Source organism: Penicillium manginii (assembly GCF_028828005.1).
Source record: "Penicillium manginii strain IBT 31320 chromosome Unknown utg000004l:1.0-7231830.0:1.0-7236170.0, whole genome shotgun sequence".
Classification (NCBI taxonomy): domain Eukaryota; kingdom Fungi; phylum Ascomycota; class Eurotiomycetes; order Eurotiales; family Aspergillaceae; genus Penicillium; species Penicillium manginii.
In genome coordinates this window covers 6,099,030-6,119,337 of record NW_026643105.1, presented here as the reverse complement: position 1 = coordinate 6,119,337, position 20,308 = coordinate 6,099,030, and the positions used below count along the sequence as shown (strand labels likewise).

At 50.6% G+C, this 20,308-nt stretch overlaps 5 protein-coding genes across 5 annotated transcripts; 1 reads left to right on the top strand and 4 right to left on the bottom strand.

Annotated features, from left to right (window-relative positions):
- Positions 1 to 4,360: 4,360 nt before the first annotated feature.
- On the top strand, positions 4,361 to 4,866 carry N7533_005981 (CVNH domain-containing protein; the record flags this gene model as incomplete). The annotated part of the gene is made up of 2 exons (XM_057102631.1): positions 4,361 to 4,490; positions 4,670 to 4,866. 2 exons carry the CDS (start codon positions 4,361 to 4,363, stop codon positions 4,864 to 4,866), a joined length of 327 nt encoding a protein of 108 aa, XP_056962261.1.
- A 1,981-nt stretch (positions 4,867 to 6,847) lies between these two features.
- Positions 6,848 to 9,866, bottom strand: N7533_005980 (putative importin beta-2 subunit; the record flags this gene model as incomplete). Its single annotated transcript, XM_057102630.1, has 3 exons — positions 6,848 to 6,949; positions 7,019 to 9,625; positions 9,765 to 9,866. 3 exons carry the CDS (start codon positions 9,864 to 9,866, stop codon positions 6,848 to 6,850), a joined length of 2,811 nt encoding a protein of 936 aa, XP_056962260.1.
- Positions 9,867 to 10,520: 654 nt separating this feature from the next.
- N7533_005979 (uncharacterized protein) lies at positions 10,521 to 13,537 on the bottom strand (the record flags this gene model as incomplete). Its single annotated transcript, XM_057102629.1, has 3 exons — positions 10,521 to 12,452; positions 12,516 to 13,234; positions 13,321 to 13,537. The coding sequence occupies 3 exons, from the start codon at positions 13,535 to 13,537 to the stop codon at positions 10,521 to 10,523; spliced, it is 2,868 nt and encodes a 955-aa protein (XP_056962259.1).
- Positions 13,538 to 14,116: 579 nt separating this feature from the next.
- Positions 14,117 to 15,752, bottom strand: N7533_005978 (DUF803 domain membrane protein; the record flags this gene model as incomplete). The annotated part of the gene is made up of 5 exons (XM_057102628.1): positions 14,117 to 14,600; positions 14,665 to 15,117; positions 15,173 to 15,263; positions 15,337 to 15,537; positions 15,620 to 15,752. Coding segments are annotated over 5 exons (1,362 nt in total), but the record flags the coding sequence as incomplete, so codon positions are not given.
- A 2,001-nt stretch (positions 15,753 to 17,753) lies between these two features.
- N7533_005977 (uncharacterized protein) lies at positions 17,754 to 20,289 on the bottom strand (the record flags this gene model as incomplete). The annotated part of the gene is made up of 2 exons (XM_057102627.1): positions 17,754 to 19,067; positions 19,135 to 20,289. 2 exons carry the CDS (start codon positions 20,287 to 20,289, stop codon positions 17,754 to 17,756), a joined length of 2,469 nt encoding a protein of 822 aa, XP_056962257.1.
- Positions 20,290 to 20,308: the final 19 nt, after the last annotated feature.

Below are 20,308 nucleotides of genomic sequence, written 5' to 3'. Positions count from 1 at the left end.
TACGAGCAGCTGCACGATTCAACCGCTGGAGCCAAGAAATCCCCAGTGGAGAATACTAGCAGATCGAAAATCCGAAATCCAGATGCTTTAAGTTGTATGGTATAGCTCTGGTGAGTAGAAGATGAAGGGGGCGAAAAACAGATGCGACTAGACGAGGGAGGTGGGCTGCCTTTGAGTCTTGAAGAGAGAGCTTGGATGGATGGTAATCACCTCCCGACGGTCAGGTGCAAGTTAAATCGATTAGAGATGGGAAATAATAATATTTTAAAATTAAAATTAAAATCAGAAAGAATTCAAAAAAGAAATAATTAAAAAAAAAGAAATAAAATAAACGAATTTGTTCCATCTGGGAAAAGAAAAGTAAGATCAATTATAATTAGCAGGACGCCCAAGTCTCCGACGATCGAAGAGTTTGAGCCTCCTAACGACCAGGATGGCACTGTCAGCTCAAAGGTTAGACTGGACTCCACATGGAGGGAGGCTTTGGAAAAAGGTTTCTTTTTTTTCTTTTCTTTTTTAGCCAGCTGCCTTCAACGGTTTAGCTCCTTACGCTTCCTTTTGGGGTCCACCCGCATGTGAGCCATCATTTCGCGGCCCAAGGATCTCCAATTCCGTTTAAAACCAACTAAGAACGCCCTTATGTGGCCATGGCCTCTGCTTGGTCGTTGGATGCAGCGGAAACAAAATCTTTAAAGTGAGAGAGCTTTCATTTCTGGAGAGACACGGAAAGGGGGGGAGGGATAAAGGAGGCGAGAAAGATATGGGATGGCATATTGCTTTTTCGGCCAATTTCTACAATTTAGATTTGCTTTTCACTATGTACTCCATCCTCCGTACTGGAATCAATGTACAGTACAGAGTACGGAGTACGGAGTACATATGTAGTATCTATGTGCTGAGGTTCAGATGTTACCACAGCATACTTTGTCCGGAAGAGCCAGTGCATGCTTCTTGTAGCACCGCATCGATAGATTGGAAGCCCTTGTCCCGTCTTGTACATACTAGTAGTACCTTTGTTTAAATGAAGATTTCTTGTCAAAACTACTAGTAGCTGCTACTGAGATGCTACCTAGGTACTAATCGCCAGGATGAAACAGACAATTGGATCGCCAAGGGGAATGTCGGATCGACCAGGATTGCCTAGCAAGGCGCGATCGGGGACCCTGGATTGTGGATCACAACGCCTAGGGCCAAGCAATGACCGTTTACCCTGAAGAGTAAAGAGGGGCGCCCATCGCGGGTCAAGTCAGGCCAACCAAAAGCCAGGCTAATTGAGCCCGCTTCCACCCGGGCGTGAGTCAGACGGGTTGAGACGGACTGAGATTGGTAAAGACAACCGAATCTGCAGATGTCTCTGCCAGAAGAAAGAGGGATGATCTGGGCTGAGATGGGCTGAGAGTGCCCCGAATGACCTAAATGACAGTGGCAATGAGTGATAGGAGTGGGCAGCCACTCCGTGGTGAAACTATGGAGTAAGAGGGAGTATGTGCAACCCAATCGTCTCATGATGAATCAACTCTTCAACAATTTCCACCTGGCGTCGATGGTGTGCAGTGAAGCCCAGTCTCTCGGGTCGACGGTCTTCTTCCTCCCGCGATCGCGCCCCGACATCCTGGAAACCTTGTATTTACTTTTTCTTTTCTTTCCACATCTCCGTGGACCGTCCCGACACCCTGGGACCCGAACTGAAGCGAACCAGGATCTCCCCTGACTTGTCAGGCAAAAGGCGCCGGGGACTCAAAAGGGGCAAATGGACAGGGAATCGACGAAATAGACAGGGGTTCAGATACTCCGTACGGAGTACATACACACAACTACAGGTCCCATACTGTTGACGTGGGCTGATGACGACGTATACACCGTACAGGTTGAGGAAGAGGCTGCTGCAGGGTCCAGGGGATAGAGCTAACCCATACCACCACCTGAAGATCTTAGAGGAGCCTCGCGGGGCGAGAGAAGTTTAGCTCACTAGTCCTGACAATCGGTCCGATTGTCAAGATTTCAGTGGCTGTGTAACTTCTCAGGTTCAAGCCCTGACGACCACGTTTTCCGGGGGTGCAGCGTCAGAGTCGGTGTGGCCTGCAGCTGCAGGCGAGAATTGAATCCATTGCCAGAAACCCTGTACAGCAGCAACAACATACACGGAATCGAATGGAGAGCATAGTTAATCAGAGTTGACTAGATTTAACCAGCCCACACGTGGCTCCACGATCCCACGGTGGTACAAGCCCAAGGTTCGCAGAGTCATCGGTGTGACGATCTTCTCGCGGGATCTCACTCCAACCCTCTTCCTCTCCAGAGCCAAGGGAACTAGCAGAAAAGAAGCAGCAACCAAGAAATCAGACGAATACGCCGGCTGCCTTTCACAGCCAAAGCGGAGCATCCTGTCGGGTGAAAAGGGTGAACCATGGGCTGTGCGACGGACGAGTTCGCTTCTCCGCAGCATTGACAGGCCAAGACAATGTTTGTGGTAACTACCAGCGGTTCTCAAGACAGTCTAGTCTAGTGGAGACCTGATCAGCCCGTGCGAGAGGTTAGAGAGGTTAGAGTCATTAACCAAAGGGTTAGCCAGGGCCAGTGGGTCGTCATCGCCGCGAAGGCTTCGGTACTCGCGAGATAGCACCAAACAGGGTTAGCGTTTGCTGTACACTTGAAGGGATCAGCACTAAACCAGAGGGGGATGTTCAATTGGGTCCAAGAGAGCCGATTTGACCAATGAGCTCAATTCAAATTGATTGGATCCCATCTGGCCTTTTGGGGGCCAAGTGACAGGAAGAAGTGACAGCCCAACTCTATTCGCATGCCGTGCGGAACGGAGATTTCCATCTTGCCTTGCTCTCCACTGAAAGACAGGGAAAAGAAAAGGAAATAGGAAACATTTTGCGCGCATCCCCACCTCTTCATTCCGACTAAATCAGGGGGGGAGGGGAAGGGGGAAGAAGCAATGTTTTCCCCGGGATAGCGCGCCAGTACCGCTCCCATGCCGCAAACCATGACCATCTCGCTGGGAATTGCTGACGCTCAAATTAAACCCTGGATAGGCCTGGTGAGATGAGAAAATTCTTGAGTATCCAAGTCATTATACATCAAGGTACACCCATTCACCGTTCAATCCTCAATCCCCAGAAACTCTTCTCACAATCCAATCCAAGACAAGATTACCCCAGACCCAACACCCAACCCAATCCAACAGCCACGCAGACTGCCGCATCGAGCAAAAGCACGGCCCACGGGCCAGAAGTCACGCTAACCAACTTTATAACGCCAAGATCAGGTCATTCTAGACGAGCAACCAGCATACCTTCTTCGGTTCAAGTTGTTCAGTCCACGTCGATCAGGTCGAGATCCCCCCCCCCATATCAATGGACCGTTCGGCCGGGTACGGTTTATGGTTATATTGGGGCTGGTTCTGACGATCTCCACTAACTAAAATGATCCTAGCCGTGTGTGCGAACCCATTGGAAATAAACAACCCGATGGCTGAGGATCTCGGTGTCAACCTTGGAAGATGGTTTGCAAAGAGCAAAAGGGGCGCCGTTACGGCTATTCCTACCTACTCCAGACTACTCGGAGTATCTTGGTGACTGGGTACTACCAGCCAAGTACTGATACCTAGGTATAATAAGACAGACATAAATGAGAAAAACAAAAATCGAAACCTTGGGGAATATCATGATCTCGATTGACAACCCTTCCACGCTACCAAATAAAGTATTAGCGTCAACCTTCTTTGGGCAGTTTGATGCCCTGCAAATGGCTACCCTTCTACCCTCGCTTAACTAGCCCATTGCGCCGGGAAGTCTTGTGAGGCTGAATTCGGCGTCTCTGCCTGCTTCGCCCTTTTTTCTCTTCCGTACTCCGTACTCCTGCCATCTCACCCTGCATGAAGTCATGATGACCTCCTTGGCACGAAGACCGGCCCCCTCGACCTGCCCAGGTTATCTAGTCTCTGTTGGTGGAAGGGGGACCCTCCAGGCCGGCCAAAAATTTCTGGCATCATCATGAGGCCAGCGTGATGCACAGCCAGCGCCTCCCGCCCTTTGTTCTGGGGCAATGCATGACTAGCAGCGACAACTACCAAGCCCGCCGACACCATAGCGATGTCATGGGGCGAGCTCTATGCCACATCCTAGTCCCCTATCAACTGCAGCTGGGGGGGCGGCTTAGACTTAGCGTCTGTTTCTCTCTTTCGATCTCATTCTGCATTCGAGATTGTATCTCGATTCCGACGGTTCTAGCGTTACCCGCTACTAAATCATCTGCTCTTCAGACGTATCCTCTTTTACTATTATTACCATTATTCTTATTGATTCTTCTCATTTTCCAAGTCACACCCAGTCTTCCTATCTGACACACCGCAATGTTCCATAAATCATCGATGGACGTGCACCTGAAAGATGGGCATATCCTCTGCGCATACTGCCAACGGCGCTCGGGCGAAGCAACTTATTCAGAGCTCGACCTGAATAATGTCCTGGGCGCAAAAAAGGGTACGTTTAGTTCGCCCGAGGTTATCCACGGGGTCCCTTGCACATGCATTTCCAGATCAAGAGGAGTGCGCATGGGAGGGGCGCGAGCAGCCCCTCAAATCACTGACCTTTGCGCATCCACGTACACATGTTTTGCCGACAAAGCTTCCAGCAGATTTTAGACTGACGAGGCTCCGTAGGTAAATTCGCATGGAGTGCCGAGAACTTCACCGATGATGCGGCCGACGTCATTCTTAAGTGGGATGGCCCTAACCGTGAACCCATCCTGCACGCACAGCTGGAGGACGATGAGGGCATGCACAATGAAGACAAAGTCAACTTGGCGGCCTGCATCAAGAATGAGGATGGACATCTGCGCTACATGGATTGTTTCTAGTGTGTATGTATGTCGGAGAAGTCGAGGAATGCGAGAGGTGTGAGAAGTGTGAGGACGAATCGGCGTAAGGAAAGAGGCAAACCTTGGAAATAAAAATAGAAAATGTTTATTGCGAATGCCTGTTTTCTCTCTAATGTCTCCTCGCTTTTCCTTTCTTCTTATCTCCAAATCTGGCAGCCGGGGACAGCTTCCACAACGGTAAGCTTGATCGTATGCATGCCAAGCAGACGCAGAGCCGTCACATTCGAAGTAAGGGACATATTGACTGTTTTTCGAGGCAAAAGGAGATTAGACGATGTCAAACGGGCAGTGCATGGAGGAGTGCATGTCACACTGCATCTGAGGCTGAAAATGAAACAAGAGTCAAGGGTTGACGGCACAGGGTCCACCAAGCCAAAACAGCAAGGCCATCAAAGGCAGCGCCGCCCCCTAAAAAAAAAAGCAAAATCTTGAAGAAATTAGTACCTAGAATCTTCATAGATTATCTATACCCGAAACGTATTATTCCCGAATAGAGAGGCGAAGATCGCAGCTCGTGGAATGCATCCGTATGAGGGATAGCTTGACCCATCAAGTGGAGGTACTCCATATACCGTTATGGGCATGGAGTATTCCACCTGCAATAACCTCAAACGTCCGGACATGCGATCTGCAAAGCTCCCGTCAATGCTAATACAAAAGAGATGCATTTCGCGAGGGACTGTGCCCAGGGTACGGGGACGGAGACGGATACAGATACCGCAAAGCCCCAAGCTATCTTTGGGGGATGTGTTGGATCTTGGCAGTGGCTCTGGCTTACCCACACCCACCACGGGAAGGTCCTTAAAAATTGGGGAAGGGAAATGAGGAAAGGATCAAATGAGTAGCGCGAGCCAAATGATTGTCTGCCCCCCCTTTCGTGAAAAGAAACGCGATCGGGAAAGGCTCGCGTCTTGGTCTCGTACGCTCGAGCCAATCACCATTCGCGCGGGATAAGCTCGGGCACGTCCGAGGCGTCAAATAAGCGAAGTTAGACGGGGTGTATGCTGCACAGATACCTCTGTAATATTGCAAGAGGATGTACCTATGTACTCTGTACTCCGTGGAGGGCGAAGGATGGGCCATACCTACTTGACTCAAATCTACAGGGCGGAGGCAGGCGACAGGCGGATTTCCAAACAAAGAAGGAGGATAAGCCCTGAAGATCGAATGACACTAGTACATACCTACTAGTAGTTACATTTGATACTATGAAGTCATTTAGGACACACGCATTTAGGGGAATCTACCTAGGTATCTATTCTATCTATCTAAGCTAAAGTGATGGTGGTTGGGTACTAGTAAGTGCTGGAAGCGGATATTCGATGGGAGAATCAACATATCCAACCTTGGAATCCAGCGGACATAGGCATATGCATAGACATGGAGGGCATGTGATAAGGGAAAAGTAGAATCATGCCACATGGCCGTGCCCATTGCAGTCGTCAGATATAACATAGATTAACAGTCATATCGCGTCAAGTCCTCGCGGTTATTTTCCTTGATGCCCATCGGGTCATGCCTCAAAAAGGCATAGATAAGGAATATGCAAAAATAATAGAAACGGGAAAATTGAACAATCAAAGCAATAAGCAGAAAAGGAACAAAAAGAATAAACGCCCAGATGAGAGCTCATTATCTCGCATTGATATTGACCTATTTTTTAACCTTTTAACCCAATTCACTGTGTCCTCCTATTTCTAGGTCAGATGGATGATAATGCAAGCCCAGAAGGTTTAAAGACATCGAAAATGGAAAAAACGCTGAATTTCAGGTGCAGAGGAAAGGTGTGTGTGCCGTGAGGAAAGTGAGATTTCCTCCAGGGTCTTCAGGTGTCTGTTTGTGTGCTCGTGATTGTGTAGTCGTCTTCAAAATACCATACTGCCGTGACACGCAGTTTTCATATGGCGGGGAGGTAAGAAGATTCGATGAGAGAAGAGTTTGAAGAAGTGTCCGGCTCAACTTAAACCTGGTAAACAGTGCGCAGTTTTTGAGACACGGGCGAAGGAAGCTGCGAGAGGAAAGAATCGAAGTTGGGTATCATGTTTTTATATCCCTGCAGAACCTTTTTGATGAGTTAGCGACAAAAATGCATTTCCTTTCATATGGCGACTTGACTGGGTTGAATACATACCTGTTGGAAGGAGCTCTGAATATCCCGGTATTCCTCCTGCGAGAGCGACTTGCTCGGGAATGAGGCGATGGCCTGGAAGTAATCGACCAGACTAGACTCCATGGCCTGGGGGTTCTTCATGACGACGGTGTTGAATCCCAGGAAGGCAGAGGCTTTCTCGCGAGTGAATTCAATCTTGCTCATCGACTTCAGGAAGGAGTTGGCGTACTCGCCCAGGTGTGGCGCCATGTGGTCGGCGCAGCAGAGACCAAGACGGCCGAGAGCCATGGCTGCGTTTTCATTGACGGAGTCAATGATCTCCTCGTTGTCGATAATTGTCAAGAGTCCGTGGTACACTTTCTCAACATATGGGGCAAGAGCCACCTTCTCGTTGACGGCAATTTCACCAGCCGACCAACACGCGTTGTTCAGCACGCTGAAACCTGTGTGGCGGTCATCGTCAGGAATTTCATCCAGGTCGAGCTGCTTGATAAGAACAGGCATAATGGTCGGGATAAAGGGCTCAAGGTGAGAGAAGATGTTGATAGCGCAGTCGCCCAGCAAGGCGTATGAGGATTGGCGGACCTCATAGTTCGGGTCTTGCATACAGTAGCAGAGCAGATCGAAGAATTGCGGTTGCGAGTGGGCCACAAGCTCGCCGCTCTTCTGCGGATCGATAGCTTGAATGATGCCACTCAGGAGATCCAGGCTGGTAACCAGGAAGTCCTTGTCAGGCTCGTCGACGGTCTCATTGTTGACAGATGCGATAGACTCCTCCAGGTTTTGATAGATGATCTTGGAGCAACGCTGGAAAAGAGGAGCAGCAAATGGCGAGAATGCGTCTCCATAAGCATTGGCGACGTAGCCAAGACATTCCAATAATGGGAACAGCTCTCGCGATTGATCAGTGATCTGGTTGTATCGCTCGATCAGGGCAGGCATGAGAATTTCGACGAGCTGGGGCTGGGCAAGCTCAGACATGACACACTCTGCAAGGGTCTGTACGCAGTCGTAGAGGATGTACATGTTGCGGTCCTTGTATTTGCCGAAGCACTGGACGAATTGGCGAAGGATGGGTTCGCAGTATGGGATCAGGCCATCATCTGACTTCTCTTCCAGGCTGGCGAACGCCGATGCGGCAGCCTCCTGCACCTTCTTGTTGTTGTCAAGCATGCGGTGGAGGATACCCTCCATCATCGGCTCGAAAAACTGCACCCGTTGGCTATGGTCGCTCAAGTGCGAAGCCCATTCAGAGTAACGTCCAAGGCACCAACAAGTAATCTGACGCACGACGGGCTGAGCGTCAGTGAGCAAAGAGATCAGGTAGGGCACCAGCTCAGGCAGGTGGGGTGTGACAGCATCCATGCAGCCATCAGCTACGGCACCAAGGGTGAGGACTGCAGCCTCGCGGTTGGGCCACTGGGAATGGCGCAGAGTCTCCTTCAAGTAAGGTAGAATGATCTCAAAGATAGGGTCATGGTACACATTGGAAAAAACGTCAAGCGCGGCTGCGGAGCACTTCCGCAGGGTCCACTCGTCTTCAGGGTCATCACCAAATTCAGAGTCTTCAATCTCTCCCTCGCTGAGGTCGTCTTCATCCTCCTGCTGAGGGACTGCACCATTGGCTTGCTGACCCTGCTTTGTGGCATTCAATTTATCGCTCTTAGCCTTAGCAAACTGAGGCTTCAGATCCTCGGCACGGTCCTCGGCCTCGGCATCGTCATTTTCCTGCATCAGGCGAATCACATCATCCTCTTCATAGATCATGTTCTGCAGCAGAACAGGAATGATCTTTGGCATAAAAGCCGCAAGCGGCTGTTGGAGTCGCTGCTGCTCGCCAGCAACGATCCAAAATTCCGCAGCGTCAAGGGAGAGTTCGGGATCCTCTTGGTTCTGTTGCTGAACCAGGATGTAGTTGACCAGTCCCTCCATATGCGGAATCAGCTTCTCTGGCGCGAACTCCACCAATTGAGAGAAAGACTGGCAGACCATCTTTCGCACTTCGGGATCCCGGTCGCCGGAGAGATTGAATAGCTGCGACAGGAAAAGGTCCAAGGAAGACATGAGGGCATGGGGCCGGTGCGGGAGGAAGACATGGATACTATTCAGCGCAAGGGATCGCACACGCGCGCTCGGGCGAGAGGTGAACTCCATCAGCTTGGGAATGATCACGTCGAGGGGGCGCTGGCCCTGATATTCGCGGTCCAGAATCTTGCGGTTATCCTCGCAGACCTTGAACAGAGCTGCCATTGCGGCTTCCTGCGAGGGTTCCGAAACTTCACCACTGGCGTTTCCAACCAGGGCAATCAGCTCATGGAGGACCTCAGGCCAGGCTAGGAGACCGCCCTGTTGAACCACCTCGGTGATGATGCTACCAGCACCTCGTTGTACTTGGCGGTCGGCGTCCTGCAGGGCAAGTAGGGCGGCGGAACGAATGAAATTCAAGCTCTGTGGAGGAACGGTACGGAAGGCCATGAGGAGTTTAGTCTTCATGTTCATGGCCGCGGCGAAGCGCACCATGGCGTAAGTGCCAACATCCATGCCCACGGCGGCAGGTACCTGCGGGGTGGAAAAGAGATAGGTGATGTAGTTGACATAGTCGGGAGAAGAAGTTGCTTGAGAGAGCATCTGTTTGAAAGATAGGATAGGACATGGTCAGTCATTCAGGTCTATCAAGCTGGCGATATTCCTTGCAGGAGGGGCGAGAGAGGGCGGGGGGATTATGTGTAGGCGCTGAGAAAAGAAAAGAAAAAGAGAATTGCGATACCTCTTCGGCCTGTTTGCGGACGGACTGATCTTGGCCATTGAGCGAGTCCTTGAGACAGGAGGCTAACTGCCTCAATGGCTCATCTTGCGGTTGCCAATCCATGTTGGAGTGGGTTGAGGTGAACAACTGCGTAGAAGCAAAAGTGCGTGTGGCACAGAGAGGAGGAGGCCCCGCCAAGAATGTGCGGGCCCGTTGTTCCCCACGAACAGAGAGAGATTCGCTGAGTTCGGGTTCAAGTTCACTACGATCAGAAACCAGAGGAGATAAATCTAGATTCGGACAACATTCGAATGAAACCAGGTTTTTAAAAAGGGGTACTTGACTAAAAAAAAGAAAATAATAATAATAATAAACTAGAGGAAAAGTCAAAGGTAAAGCGTCGCAAGCCACCGCAGAGTGAGAGGGGGTTTTCTGCCGCGGAAAATATAGGCGGTAAATTACAGGCGAGCAGATTTAAGGTACTAGGACATACTACTACTATATACCAGTAGTAACTTATAGTCTATACTGAACTTGAACTTTGAGACCTCTGAGTCTCAGGGCTATATTTTACGGAAGTACAAGTATTCAGCGGCCTTAGACTTCATCCCAACTTTACTACGCTGCGAGGTATCTCAGACTCATCGCATATCCAAAGTCACCGCACACGGGCACTGGCATGGCGTATCCATGAACTGGAAGCATATCTCATTATGTACTTAGTAATAAAGGCAAATGCATCATCTACACCAACCAGGGCCACGGGAATTCCACCATCTAGGCCCAAACCAACTTCTTAAAATCATAAACAAGCGTCTCCAAAATCCCCGTCCGCTTCTTCGCATCAGCCAACGAAATAATATCCATCTTCTCAACCACAGAGACAGAATCGACATTCTGCCCATCTCCCGCCGTCATGGCTCGCTCAATATCATGACAGATTGTCCGCACTCGATCTAGTTCCCTCACACTCCCTATACCGCCACTCGGGCCAAGGCGCGGACTGGCCACCACGTTCGCAACAGGAAGCGACTTGAAAGCCACAAAGCGCGTAGTAGCACGCTTCGTGCCACGCAGCCACGAAACGAAATCCCAGTCGCTATTCGAACTCGCCATGGCTTCCAGATTCTCGGGGCGCACGTTGGTCTGAAGAGTGCGCGTGTTGACGCGGAGGGCATTTTCGTCGCCGTCGCGGTAGGCGATGACCAGACCGACATTGCTTCGTTCGTCGGACTGGCCATCTGTGAGGCTGGAGGTGATGTATGTACCGTAGTGGATGCGAGAGATGGAGCGGAGATCAATGCGCTCAAACGAGAGCACCTTGTCCGTTTCCCAGTCAAAGCGACAGCTGTACACGGCGGCGTCGGTGAGTAACAGGACGGACTCTTCGAATGGGAGGGTCCGGAGGGTGTTTGGTTCACGGGGTGTCAGCATGGCCCAGCCACCGAGGAATTCTTCCGAGGGACTGCTGATGACGATTTTGCAGCTGGTGTCGATGGCATTTTGGCGGATCTTGCCGACGGAAATTCCTGGGTCGGTGGTTTGGAGTTCGACGGCGAATTCATCGAAGACGCGTGTGGAGACGTTGCCAAGGAGGTAGTCGATACAGGCCTGAGAGAAATAGTCGTTGACAATATTATTGTAATACCGGGAGAGTGTTAGGCCGAGGTCATTTAGAGCTCCGCGATAGTCTCGCTTCCGGGTCCTGGTGTAATCTCCCTTGAGAGCAGCTGTGGAGGAATATTGCTTCGAGATTGCATCTCCATTGTCCGCCCAGAGAGTATTAAACCATTGAGTGGACGAGTCTCCACCCAGATCAATGTGAATGCCTTCTTCCTGTAGCTGGCGCTCCAAAGCCCACTGGCCAAAAGCGCATTGTGCGACTCCGGTGCGGTCAAGGCAGTCCATGCAATTGGTACGAACAATGCCTGTCTGTCTATCTGAAGATTTGCCATCTTTGATAGTCGTATAGCCGAATTCACTCAAGGTTTCCTTGACACGCTCAACCAGGCGTGAAACATTCTCGAACTTCATACCGCGGCATTCGTTGTGGAAGTCAAACCATTCCATACGCAGCGGCGTGCCATCGATACCGCCTGCTTCGTTGAGTACATTTGTATACCTCTCATATTGTTCACCAAGCTTCAGTTCTCCAGCATGTTTGTCAATCAGAGAGACAGCCTGGATCTTGCCATATCTTCGACTCAGTTCTCGGAAGTGTCGTCCAAAGGCGAGTTGGTTTGTTTCCGCTGAATGGTGCAACGCGGGGATGGGCTTGAAGGCATATGGCGATTGGGAAAAGTATAGAGGGATCGAGCCCCGTAGCTGGAGATATGAGTAGGCGGTATGAGAAGAGTCCCACTCTGGCACTGAAAGGATTTGCTCCGTTTCAACAGTATTGGCAGTGTTTCCATCATCGTCAACACCGCGACGAAGGTAGCGTAGACCGGGACGATTGACAGACCGTCGAGAGATCAATGTTAATAAAAAGTTCCGCTTAGGAGCCTCAGACTCCACAGCTTCCGGGTCTTGACTTTCTCCAAGAATGAGGGCTTCAGTTAGACCTTCACCGGCTGGTTTGTCCGCAGAATTCTCAGAGCCAGCCACTGTAAACTCTCGCTGGCCAACAAAACCCTGCAACAAAGGTAGAATGAAACCGTGTGCACCGCTGTCAATAAACGTGGACATCAGATATTTATTCCAAAAGTACTATAAGAAATCAGCGACCAAGATCCAGCTATATTATTGGAAAAATATCGTTCAAAAACATACCAATGGGTCCACCATTTTATGGAGAGGCAGCTGCCCCCTTCGAGTTTCCTGTGCATTAAAAGACCGCGTAAGATCATAATCATATGCGAAAAAGAAATTATGTGAAGAAAATAACAGTTTCGTATATCGCAGTAATTTCGGCAAGAGTTCCGCCGCCTGATCCGAGCCTGGTCGATTGGTCTCACCCTGGGCATCTGATGTCTCCGGTAACAGAGCAGCCTCGGTAGCTTCATCATCTTTAGCCTCAGAACCATCGCTCGATAAGCGGGGCGAGTTATCGAATGGCGACTCGGAAGGATCGTCCTTCTCCAAGGACCCAGGCCGTGGGAGACCAAGATTCTTACGAGAAAGCCAATTTGCCGCAAAGCGACCAAACCGAACTCGCTTTTCTATCACATCTTCGGCGATACTCCCCACACTCATGCCCCGCGCATGGAAAGTTTCACGGGCCGGGGAGGTCGGGGCGCTGCCAATCTCCGTTTCTGCGCCATCGGTCGCATTGTCTGGTATATCCTCATCAGAACCCGAGTCAAGATCGGGCTCTTCCTGGGTCACTTCCTTCCGGGCTTGGGCAATTGCGCAGGCAGCGTCTGCCTGGGAGGATATAGGGATGACGGCAACATTGGTGACGGCGTAGATCGGACGGCCCTGGATTTGGGCAACCTGTTGGCGCTGAGTAATGGAGACTAGGAACGAGAACGATGCGACGGAGAGCAGGCCTGTTGGATATCCATAATGTGGTCAGGGTTGGGTCTAGGTCTAGGGGCGTCGGATATTCAGCACGGGGAGCTGAAAGTCGACATACCGACGAGCCCGTATACTTCTAGGGTGTCGCGTCCCTCCAGTGTACCCGGGCTTGAGACTGGTAGGGCTGTGATTCTGTTCGTCTTATAGTCGATTCGGATCGACGAGGCTTCGTTGTTGCTTCCATTATTAGGCCGAGGACCGCTGACGCCATGGCCATGTAGGATCAAGCCGTCAACCGCGGCAACGATAACAAGCTTCCGCAGCAGACCCGGCATCGCGTCGGAGTAGAGATCTGGGGAAGGGAAAGTCGGCGGTGCCCGGTTTCTGGCATTTGACAACCGTTGCGTGGGGCAAAGGGCACCAGCATACAATAGGGCATGCACGCGCGCCCGCAACTTGTTTTTTCGGATGGAAATCTTCCACGACAGCTGACCGGCAAATACATCATCGGGTTCGGGGAAAAGTGCCCCACCCGCTTCAAGTCTATTGATTGCAAGGAAATTTCTCAATGGGTGTAGAAGAGGAAGAAGAAAAAGAAAACCACGATATATACAAGTGATGCAGCTCGGCCATTACCAAAAATCAACAAAATAAAACAGAACCATTCAGGAAACCCCAGTGTCATATCCAATCATTTCATACGGGCATGCCCAGTGCCTAGGTATGTGCTCGAGTCGCAAGCCCACGGGTATTTTGAATGAAGCAGTAAAAATACAAAGAATGCCCGGGGAGCGAGGCGGAGAAGCCGGCAGGGCTGGTAGCTCGGGAGAGTAAAGGTGAGGAGGGAAAAGCGTCATGGTAGAAGCCTGACGAGGAAAGGAAAGATGCGATGTAGCAGACTCAAATCGGAATTATCAGACATTGCTGTTCTGTTTGGTGTGCTGAGCCGTGCGATCCCGCTCTTCGTTACTTGAGTAGGTCGGTCCTGGCTCTCCGTCGCTTTCCTCGGCCAGGTCCGCCAGGCCGATGGCGCTGTGATTTTCCGCATCGTACGAGTGGATAAGCCCCTCACGATCACCATGTCCATTCAGGTAGATGCTGGAGGAGCTCCGACGATGCGGCTCGCTGCTGCGACGAAGCTGCATCGACCGGCGAGTCTGGAAGCTCGCAATCCCGTCCGTAGGCACTCCATCCTCATCGTATTTAGGGTTAACCAGGTGGTGCCCATCAGGATCGTGTCGCGAGAGGTTGAGAAGATAAACACCGGTAAAAATGATGAGGAATCCACAGAGAAGGGAAATTGTATTGACGGCATCCGTGGTATTGAATCCCTGGAACAGAATGAAAGAGGCGCAAAGCGTAGCGGTCGTAAATGTGACATAATAGAGAGGGTTCACGCTGTGAAAGGAAGAAACCATAGGTTAGCAACAATAGAGACATTTGGTTGCGCGTTGCAACTCACATGGAGGTTGAAAATTCATTCAACGCCTTGTTGAAGTAGTTCATTTGTGTAAGAATGCAGAATGCAGTGACAATGGCGAAGATATAGGTTGATGGTCGGCCGAATTGGTTGTGGCCACCGATGGTGAGCTTGACTGCGATACCGAAGGCTTTGATGGACATGACAGAGACCGAGCCAACGGTGGAGCAGATCGAGATGAAGATGAGCGGGTTCTTCTTGCCGTGTCTCGGGGCGACGCGATATATCATGACGGTGGAGAATACCGCGACAGCCAGGCAGTAAATGAGGAAGCCGGGGCGAAGGGCATATGCCAGCATTTGCTCGATCTTATCCACCGGGGTGTCGGGAGGTGCGTGGAGGACGATAACGACGGATCCGAGCAGACACATTGCGCAGCCCAATTTGCCCAGTGTTCCTAATCGCTCATCGAGGACGTATGAGCCAAGAACCGCGCTGAGAATCGTTAGCGATGTTGCGAGCTTTGCTTGGGCGAGGAATGTAGTCGTACCCGATCAGAACACTCAGCGCACCCAAAGGCGTTACTAGAATCGCAGGAGCAAAAGCGTAGGCGGCGAAGTTGGCAATCTCACCCATGGCGACTGTAATGGATGTTAGCATCTATCTCGGCCAACCTTTGGCTTTCCAATCAAAGGCGATGGGAGGGCTCCGTACGCATGATGACACCAACCCACCAGATTGGACTCCTCAAGTATGAAAATCCTTCGCCTTCGAAACCATGTCGTTCAGAAGCATGCATCAATCCCTGATCACCCTTCATTAGCACGTCCGCCGCAGACTCGATTGTGATTATTGACCATCGCTTCAGCCGCAGCTTCTCCGGTCGGGGACTTGCGCTCGAGGCAAACGAACCTTCTTTGTCACAACGAAACTCGTACCTAGCGAAAGCCGGTTAGTAGACCATTCCGAAGACTGTGAAGATCGACCGCGAACATACCAATTGCCATTGTTGATACGATGGCCAATATTAGCCCAACATATCTAATAACGCCACGCGCGGACTTGTCAGCATATGTGGCCTCGTTGGCTCTCGAGCGGCGGCGAGGAGGGAAGGCAGTCGGGCTCACTTGTCTGGAAGCATTTTTGAAAGGATAGAGGAGCGGTGGGCTCCTACAGTCGAAAGAACCCCAGTGCTAGCGATGGAAGAATCGGGGGAGACGTGGTGGCGGAAATGAACGAGAGTGAGGGTGGTAACGAAGGGATTGCGGCGATTGCGGCCAGGTTGGGACGAGGAGGAGGAGAACCGAGGGACACAGGAATAAGAGCAAGGCGACGAGATAGGGGAGGCGCTACAGAAGAATGAGCCAGCCCAATAATTCCGTGAAGATGAGTAAGGGTGGGAAGTTGAATCGACAAGAGTCCAGACGAGGAGGTCCAAGAGTGTTTGGTGCCTGCGTGCGGTGGGGTTCCGTTTCGAGACTGCGGCCGATCGGACGCGCGTAAGGGAGATACACACACTCCAGAGTACATCAACTTACATTACACTGCATTTACTTACTTTACTTACTGTATTTGGTGAATGGACTCAGTAAGAGTATACTATAATCTGTACTATACTTCGTTATGATCATTATATCATTGATATCATAATGGGTACCCTAGGAAATGCTCTTAGTGAATACACTGTAACACATATTAGCCAGGACTGCTGATCGCATGAACTGCGACAGAAGAACAGGGGCAAGCATTCTCACTTGAAAGACCCTGAGTTCCAAGCCCGTGGCGGCGATCGTCGTTTCATATCGATCTGATTCAACCAACCGCATTCGGCCACTCCCCTCTATACTTAGCTGGATGGCTCCACAGGGCTTCCAAGGCACAGTTTAATGAGATCTCGCTTGCATCCATTGATGCTTGCATTGGAACTCAACTGCCACCTCCAATTTGATTCTTGGACTTAGAGTATCCGCACCTAGATAGTAGATTACTAGTATTTATCTATGCTCATGCTTACGCTTCTATGTAACGCGGAGGACTATTTGTTCCAGTTGCAGATCGACATCTCTAGGGCTGTCACCACGAATATTGTTGAAGACCCCTCAATTTCAGGCTTTGACAAGATCTCCTAGTACTTAGGTGCTAAGTAGATGACATAGTAGGTGGGAGTAACTAGTAGTTAACTATATAGTACTAGTACACAGATATGGTGGAAGCTTAACCCCCCGAAGCCGCTGCCGCGCCTCTCCGGACAACTGCCAGTGGAGGGCCACGCTAGCTCGCAGGCAACCACATCTTGATTCATTTTACTCCGTACTGACTATGCACAAATATGAATAGACGCTATGTACGGAATACAACATATGGCCATCCAGTTGAAGGCTGTGGATCTCGGCTAATTTCCTACATAAATGTCGATCAACTCGGTACCACATGCAGACCAAAACAATTGATTACACAATTGACTACTCCACGGTATTACTACTTAACTAGGTACGCAGGGCATTTAGGACATCATCTCATTGCAAGCACCTAGTTATCCTAAAAGAAAAGCCACTATGCCGCCAGAATGGCGCCAACTATGTGACATGCAGATGAAACACTGTCCGACCGAAAGAAAACATAAAAACTCCTCCTTCAACGCCCGAGCAAAGTGCAAAGTTTTTCGAGAGAACCGGGAATGGTGGTATCATGCGCGTGCAAAGGGAGAACATGCCATATCGACGTACAGAGAAAAGCAAAAATCGAAACACGGTGGTGGTTTATGCAGACTCAGGGAGAAGTTGCGAGGATTCTTGGGGTATCGAGTACCACTCGGGCTTCATCTCTCAGGGGGGTAAGAGGAAGGGGGAGAGGTTGAGTCCCGGGAGAGGAAGAGGAAAGAGAAAAGCTGATGACAAACAGGAGCATTCGACGTACCTGGTGAGCATGCCCGGGCACACATTACATAGCCGCGCCCGTACGGGTCAAAGCCGTCGCTGAAGTTTAGAATTAGTAGATGGGATGTTACACTGTTGGAGATTGCCGAACCCCTAGGCCACTGGTATTCAGGAGAGCCGACGGAATTGAGGCAAGGACATGGGTTTGACGTCTGTGGACATTGTGGCCGGAGGGAAAGGATCACGCATGGTGATTTACGAAGGTCGACGGCGTTTAAGCTCGGGGTCGGCGTCCGCGAAGTCCCAATCATCGTCCTCTCGGGATCGTTTGGTAGACGTATTGTCGTGGGGTTGGGAGTCAGCAGGGGAGTGATCTGTTTCACCCAGTTCAATGGTCTCCGAGGTTTCAAAGTCTGCATACAAGTCGTCCTCTTCGCCCTTGCCGATATGGGATTCATGGCCATCGAGTTCTTCGGCGGGGGGTGTAGTCACATCATCTTCAGAATTCTCAGGCTGATCATCGTCATCACCCTGAGTAGTCTGCAGCACGTCTTCAGCGATACCAAGTAAATCATCCTCGGGATCTAGATCGTGCTCTTCAAATCCAGCGTCTTCTTCCCGCAGCGCATGATGCACTGTTGACTCGGATTCTCCGAGGGATTCATGGTCTTCACCTTCGTCGGCTACCGATTCTTGGTTTTCGGTTCCAGGATGAGGTCTGTCGAGAAGTCCTTCATCGTGGGTAGACGTGAGATCAATAGCGTCGGTGTCAACTACGGTTCCTGGAGCCTCCGTTTCCTCGTAAGAAACTTCATCTTGAAACTCTTCAGGGTCCTGGTCCTGATCGTGCTCATTCTCTTGCAGAGTAGAGGTTTTAGGATTCAAGTCTTGCCCACTCTGGTCGTCATCGGTTTGGTATTCTTGCTCAGCATGGTCCAATGCAGTATCAAGCTCATCCGCAGGGGCATCTGCGAGTTGCGCAGTGGACTCTGGCAGTAAACTGATGGTAGCGGAGGATTCGGTCTTTGGGTCTTCAAAGCTATCATGCTCTTTTGTTTCATCTCCATGGCGATGTTCATTCGTCTCTGTATCGTGAGTCTCCGCTGTGGCATCTTCTTCTCGTTCCTGCTGGTGCTCATGTTTTGCAAGACCGGCGTCAGTCTCCTCCTGGTCGTTGGGAAGAAAGTCGTCATGAACCTCAGCCGGAGCCGCATATTCTGGGGCATCGGCTGCATCTGTAGGTTTATCCTGGCTAATTTCATTCGCTTCAAGGGGCTTCTCCGTCTGAGGTTGGCCGGCGAACAAGTCTCCCGCAGAGGGATCATCTTCATGCACAGGCATGTCTTCGTGGCCGTCATCTTCATAGTCAACATCCCATGCGTGAATTTGAGATAGGCCTTTGCCTTCATGTGCAGCAGAGTCAAGACCAGCCAGCTCAGAATGAGCAGAAATTTTGCTTCCAAGAGTGAGGTACAGCGCATCGGGTTGGCTGATGCCATCATTATGACTTAGTCGAGTGTAAATCTCCAGAATATGATGTAAGGTCATCTTGGAATTGTGCGTCGAGTCCTGACATACATTAATTAGCATAAGAATAGAAGGGATGCCAGGGAATGGAGTGATGGTTCGGGCATACCTCTGTTAGTTGAATACCAAGCGAATCGATATCAATAACAAGAACTTCGTCATCCGCAATATTATCTAGAAGTACCTCACGAAGAGAGCTGAACAATTTGCTGACACTGTCATACGCGACATCCTCGTCGTGCAGAAAAAAAGTTTCTGCCGAGTCGCCTTCAAGCGGCGGGAAAAGAGAGATTTCATTATCCTGGTAAATCACCTTCACAGGGTGCAAAGACTCATTCTCATCGCTGCTATGCGGCTGATCCTCATGGGCTTCCTCGTGAGACTCGTCATGCTCCATATTTTGGTGTTTAGAAAGCTCGGCCTTATCCTCAGCAGCGGGAGCTGGAGACGATTGGACTTCGGCGGCACGTTGTGCCTCGGTGTTTTCAGAAGTAGATGTTTCTTGATGACTAGGCTGCGTCTCGGCAGTTACGGCCTTGTCCTCTATAGCGGAATTAGTTCCTTCATCTAGGCTTGCCTGGTCGATGCCAACTCTGGCAGTGGCGGCTTGGGGTTCATCGAGGTTGTCGGTCTGGTCCTGTTCGGCTGGCTTTGTGTCTAGAGAGGTCCCTTGGTTGTGCTGCTCCGGCTGGTCGAGTGCGATCTCAAGTTGAGGTTCTTGTTCATGCTGGGTGATTTCCGTCTCATCTGCAGCGGCGGCCGGTGGGGGTGATAGCTCTTGAGCTTGTGAGGTCAATCCAATAGTCCCTTCGGCTTGCTCTGGGGTATTTTGGTCGGTCTGGAGGGTCATATCATTACTATTGGCCGTATCTTCGATCTGAATAGTCGGGACAGCTTCGACAATCTCTTCATCTTGATCACCCTCAAGCATATCTGCTTCGTAGGTGACCGCGTCGTCCTGGACTTCGATGTCGTGATCTTCGTCGACGAAGTTGTCGGCGTCGACCATCGATCCTTCAGAAGGTTCTTCATCGGCCATATCGGCATCGTTGTTTGCATCGGTGAAAAGAGAAGGCTGGGATGTGTTTGGAAAATCCTCAGCGCCCACCATGTCACTGTCCATGTTGGAGGCATGATCTTCCATCAGGTCGATATCAATATCGAAGTCATCAGCCTGACCCTGGTAGGGCGAAGCCATTTCCATCGAGTCCTCAAGGGCGGGGACCTCCATGGCTTGAAAAGATAAGGCTGGAGCTGCCGTCATATCATGAAGACGCGTCGAA